The sequence below is a fragment of the Pyxicephalus adspersus genome, chromosome 2, assembly GCF_032062135.1.
Source record: "Pyxicephalus adspersus chromosome 2, UCB_Pads_2.0, whole genome shotgun sequence".
NCBI classification, from domain to species: domain Eukaryota; kingdom Metazoa; phylum Chordata; class Amphibia; order Anura; family Pyxicephalidae; genus Pyxicephalus; species Pyxicephalus adspersus.
This window is the reverse complement of record NC_092859.1, coordinates 98682655-98688837: the sequence shown is the minus strand read 5'-3', so window position 1 is coordinate 98688837 and position 6183 is coordinate 98682655. Positions and strand designations below refer to the sequence as shown.

At 38.6% G+C, this 6183-nt stretch overlaps 1 protein-coding gene across 3 annotated transcripts in view; it reads left to right on the top strand.

The window, feature by feature from the left end:
• The window catches only part of PANX2 (pannexin 2), a 19906-nt gene continuing 13723 nt past the window's right edge, over positions 1-6183 (top strand). Inside the window, exons 1-2 of one of the 3 annotated variants that reach the window (XM_072401605.1) lie at positions 1-274; positions 615-942. In XM_072401605.1, the coding sequence (XP_072257706.1) occupies positions 717-942 (226 nt within the window). In that variant the 5' untranslated portion in view covers positions 1-274; positions 615-716. Of the gene's footprint in view, positions 357-614; positions 943-6183 lie in introns of those variants that run through there. The other 2 variants (XM_072401604.1, XM_072401606.1) reach the window with 2 other exon arrangements.

The window sequence follows — 6183 nt, the reverse complement described above, 5'->3', positions numbered from 1 at the left end:
GAGACCCCGCCTCCACTCTGTAGCCTGCAGTAAATGGAAACGCTATGTATCTAAGCTTCCCTTGTCATATGGCTGACATGAACACCAATATACTTAGAATTCTTCAGCCTGGAGAAAAGCCTTGCTGCTTTTGATTTTGCAGCAAGAACACAGAGTACACAGAACATTCTAGTTATTCTGTGGCATTGGGTACCGGTTTTCAAGACGCCTTCAATGACATTCTCACCTCATTTATACTCCTACAAAGGTTTGCCGGCTTTCAGGGACATGCAATGTAAGTTTTCAGACTGCTTGAAATCTGTAGATGGCAGCTTTTCTGCTTATCACCTTTGTGGAACTCAGGGGACACCCAGCAGGTAAAGATGACTGTACATAGATGTGTTTCTATACAAATATTTTCAATTTTGTGTTTCAGTGGCACTGCAGATGAATGCAGATTTTCCTTTAGTGTCTGCTTTCCTTCTACATTAATTTGTTTTCATAAATTCTCTGTTGTATTTCTGTATAAAAAGCTATATGTTTTATTAGATGCACACTTGATAATGTAAATTGAGTCCAAATGTTTGAAAGTATTGGAAAGGCTGCTCCATGTTAACATGTTCCGTTTTCTGCAGACTTGACTTGTTCTTCCTTGGACCAACAAGGGTCATCCCGGTAGATGGTGACAATACATAAAAGCTAAGAAGGCAAGGCTTTAATTGTAATCACAAACGCTTATGCAACATATCATTGATAACCATCCAGACATGGCTACTGCTTTGCTAGCTGGAGAGAAACTGAAAGAACTGATCCTGCCAGGGCAGCAGGATGATAAGGCTGGGTCCCTGGCAGCACTCATGGTTCAGCTTAAGCTGGAGCTTCCCTTTGATCGAGTGGTAACCATTGGCACAGTCCTCATCCCCATACTCCTAGTCACCTTGGTCTTCACAAAAAACTTTGCTGGTAAGTCGAATATGATTTTATCATTCTAGCCGATCCATATTATATTATTTAAAGTGGTGTTATCAACCATGTAATTGTACTAGTTTGTAGATAAAGGAGAATCAAGGATGATGGCTGCAGTTGTTTGAATAATAACTGATTAATATTTTTTAAAGGTTATCTCAATTATTTATGATTGTTTGTTTTATGTTTAACTTGGTATTTTTCAGATAATGTGATTTATTAATTTGCGCTGACACTGAATGTTGCATTTCTTCCTAAATTACTTAAAATACCTATAGACATGAGACACTAGTTATCCCATTTAGCTGTTTCCAATCTAATGTCTATGTGTGAGTTGCAGATTTTAGCAGCCGATGGTCATAGGTAATTCTCAAACCAAAAGTCTTGTCCAATTGCAGTTATAGCTAAGCCAGCTACATGAGTAGTAAGCCCATCTACCAGATTCACTGTATAAACCTAACATGACCTATTAAATTTACCTATATCTACTAGATATATCTCTGCTTTTACATAACTTTGAATTTTAAAAGATTCAAAGATTCATTCATTACTCCATAAGGAGCCAAAGAACAACACGTTTTTGTGATCACACACCACCCCCTTTATCAGGGCAAAAGGAAAATGCACAGCCAAGAAAGAGACCCAAAGTCTTTGTTCCTTATAAGAGTGACATCACTGTTATGCAGCTTGCATTCTGTCTCTCTCTATCCACAAATAATAAGGAAGTCATCATTCTCTTTCTATAAGGTAAAGGCATTTTTATTGATAGTTAAATACATTTAATATATACTCAGTCGGCCAATCCAACGCTTTACCTTACCTTTCCAAAGTTTCAATTGCTTGCTATAGCAAATGAAGTGTTTTATGCCTCCTTTTAGTACATAGGGTCTGATTTATTAAAACTCTCCAAGACTGGAAAAGGTAGCTTATCAAATGCTTTAAATCTTTGACCAGTTCTATGCCATGTTTGCTGGATCACCCAGGTTCAAACATTATAGTCGACCTTCTCCGAAGAGCTTTAATAAATCAGGCCAATAGTGTGTATTTCTATAAATTGAATATCTTACACTAAAAGACTTTAAAATAAAACTGAACTATTTGAGTTCTTTGTCATTTTACATATCATGGTATCATGAATATCATGGTAATCATGAATACAGCCTGTGACATACAGGATATAAGGACATGATGACAAAGTTCTATTCAACATTGATATACTTTGCATGTTATAATGTCATCTTACAAAGTCCCACTTGGAAAAATCCACCATCAGGCAGGTGTTTATTGCAGAAAGGGACACAGACACCTGTGTATCATCCCAGCACAGCCAGTCAAAATGGCCAATGTTCGTCTCTAGGAAGGAAAGAAAAGAAGATAATGGGGACAGAACAAGGAGAGGTGAGTAGCATGGGTTTATCTGTTTTGAACAAGTATGCAGATCAGATGTAACTTAAATGTGTAAAGAAAAGCTGGTACTAGTGGGATACACAATATGTTAGTACTTATCAAACGTATGATTGCCAACCCTTTGGCAACAATGTGTAAATGAATAAAAGAAGAGAGGAACAAAGAGGGTTTTTGGCAATAGTGCCTGTAATCAGCAAATAATTCAAAATAGTTACATACACATAGGCAAACAAGTGAATGTTCTGCAATACAAGCAGAGTAGTTATGGACAATCCCAACAAACTTTTAGTTAGTTGAGTGATCAGTTATCACATGATCTCTAGACTGAAAGCACCTACTGTGCATGAGTGTTTCAATATCCAAGTAAAGCGGAGCGGCTGTATGCCGACGCAAATGAGCGATATGACGAGTCAGTGACCACCCGCAGCTTTTAATACCCGACGCATTTCACCATCGTTATGCTTCCTCAAGGCCGCAGAAGAACCCAGAAGTAAACACTGTCCTCGTGGCTATAGGGCGGATCCCGGGACCACCGGCAGTGTGTCACTCCACACTTGGAAGCAGCTGCAGCCTGTTCTAGGGTCTATTTGCTGATTACAAGCACTATTGCCAAAAAACCCTCTTTAAATGTGACTTAATTTGCTGCGTGTTTGTTCCATGTCAATGACTTGAAATATGTTAAGTTCACAGAATCGGCAAATTTTCCATTTTCAGAAACATTTTTAAAACATTTTCAGAAGAAGATCAGCAATGACAAATTTATCTCAGCACATGTTTCCTTCAAAATGTATCTGCTGTTGAAGACATGTTTTGTGAGAACAATTATTTAAAAAGATAAGTGTACTTTTACATTAAAAAATAATTGTTGCCTATCTACCCTGCTCTACCACCTAACTAAATTCAACAGCATACCTCCACGCCGCAGAGGTTTGTTTTATCACTTCCAATGTAGACATCCTAGAACCCTAACAACAACAATGTTTCTGGGCATCATCATCTTGGATGTGAGGTCAGTAAAGCCTACTGTAACTCAAATCACAAGGTATAGTATTGTCCTTCTCATATTCCTACCCCCTACCCCCTTCCCTGACTATTACATAATAAGTATGAAATAGGGGAATAGCTGTAAGGCCAGAGGGGAAGCAGGCTATGTCATGCAAGGGGGCTGTGCTAGCAAATAGACACATCTGAGCTAGTCTGATATTCTGATAGCAAGATCAGAGTCATATTGCAAGTGAATAGAAAATTTGTTAAAGGGAAGGATAATGCTTGCTTTTCCAGTTCTTTTCCCTGGAATGTTCTTTGTAACAAGGTTTCCTTGACATGTGAGACTCATTCTTTTCCTAAACTTCTTCTTTAACATCTTCAGAACGTTTAGATCTCAATAAACATTTTAATGCTATGATTTATGTTCTCACACCCAGAACACTAGAAATTATATGTGCACTGTAAATAATCTGTGCCTATATACTGTTACTAATGTCTGTACACCTACTCTTGTGCTTCCCCTAAAACCATGGCAACTCTAGCTGCTGGCTGGTTTTTCAATTGCCACTAAATAGATACCATGCTCCTATGCTTCATGTCTAGAATATGCACATACAGCACCAGGAGGACCTGCTGTTCTAGTGATCTCCTAGCATACATTCCCTTCCCAACATTATTAGTAGTTTCAGCCTGAGGAGTCTTACCATTGTCAGTGTGTGTAACATTTACCTACAGGTAATATATTGGTATAACACTGACAAGTACTGTTAGAGTAAATGCACTTGGTTACTTCTTGTATAAAAGCCCAATCTGTGAAACAAATTTAGGCTACGTATATATAAAAATTGTCAATAACAAGCTCAACAAACAATATTACAATCCACAGCAATGATATGCTCAATCACAGAGCTCGGAAGACCATTGTACTGACTACAGATGCAATCATGAAGAAATCACGGATATGTCAATTGACATGCATGTGTGGTTCTGTGCATGTTGTTTGACGTTTTAGCAGCATCTGTACACATGTGATAATCACCCAAACAAATCCACCTGGCTGGATCATTTGTGGCATCCAATAATCATTTAGAAACCCTGGATGACATAGTCAAGGTCAAATGAAAAAAGATAGGAGCTTAGGTCATGTGGTATAATATAGTATATCATGTAGTATAATATTAGGGTTATGGTAAATGATAATATTATGGGGGTAGTGTTAGACCCTGCTTTAGAGCCAAGGTTAAGTGCTATTGTAAATATTTCCACATATTTTTAAACTGATCAAAGGTAATACGAAATCATTGGAGGATAAATATTGTGGAAATATAGTGTATATGAATACAATTTTGCTTACTGCCCTGAGATAAATTGGTGTTCAGTGGTTTAAATAATATTGATATGTCCTTCAAAGCTTTATGATGAATGTGTGGGGGTCACATTTGAAGTAATACTCTGAATATTACCATTAGTTAGGCCAGACAATCGATATGAAAATGTGATATTTTCATAATAATTCACTAGCCTTTGATGTTCTAGTGGTGAAATTCACTGACCAGCAGATTTTGTGCAAAAAAAAATAAACATTCTACCAACAAGTTGTAAAAAGTAGTGTGGTATACAATAATAAGGACTGTGTTGAAATTAAACATTTTTAACATTTCAGTTCAATTTAAAATTAAAATGGAACAACAGCAGATTAAGATTAAACATGCTCACCCATTTTTATATGTAAAATGTATGCTGGTGACCGGGGCCATTCTACAGTTCAAAATCATTTTTGCTTTTTTTGTTGATCTATTTAGGTACTATAAGGAATTCCAGGTAACAAGACACTAAAAACATGACAGAAATTCTCACAGGAAATTACTATGTACTAAAATAGTTTTATATTACCTTTCATTTTAATGCAGATGTACCTTCCAATGCTTAGTCAAAATAACTGTCACAAAACAGGACCAAGCAAGTCCTAAAGAGAACCAACTAAGGAGTTTAAACAGCCACCCAATGATCATCAAATCACTCTGCAAGAAATGTTGGACTTTGCTGTGGGAAGCTGCCAAGTTGCAGGACTCAAACTACCAATGGCTTAAAGCAGGGGGAAATTGCTAAGGTACAAAAATGCAGGCAAGGTTATGTCCGACCAAGAAAAGAAATCAGGGCAGGCAGATCGCAAGAACTGACAAAACCAAGGCCCAACCTTAAATCTGCTTTTCCCTGGCTTACTGGGAAATTGTCAGTGGAAGAGTTTTAGTTAAGAAAAAACATAAAGGTTGTCACGCTTACATCTTCGCCTCTAAAGCACAGATGCCTCCCTCCTGTGCATGAGGGCAGTTCTGACGCTGGGCGTACCTCTGTTTCCAAGCTTTATCAATTCCATCCAATCCCTTGGCCAATCAGAAAATAGCCTCTGGACCAGCCCTGACTATATAGTTAGCTTACACATTGCACTGAGTGTTCGTGCAACGTGTCTCCATTGTGCCGAGCCCCTAGTTCTGTGAACTAGTTCCTGTCCACCTGTTGCTTAATTCAGTGTTTCCTCTGTTCAGCTCCTGCATTAACCCCTCGTTGTCCAGTCTGTTGGTTCCCAATCAACTTCCCTGTGCTGTTCCAGTGTTCCTGTCTGTGGATATTCCTGAGTCACCTGTGCCTCCTGTTGCTTCCAGTGTCTCCTATGTTCCCTGTGCCCCCAGTGCCACTGCTGTTTGTCACCCGTATTCCTGGCTGTTAACCTCTCGCGTGTGACCTGACCTCTCTTGCTTGCTGTCTGCCTCGACCCCGGCTTTCTTCAACTATCTATCTGCTTTGTGATTTGGTATCGTGTTTTGCCCACCTCGGTGTGCCCAA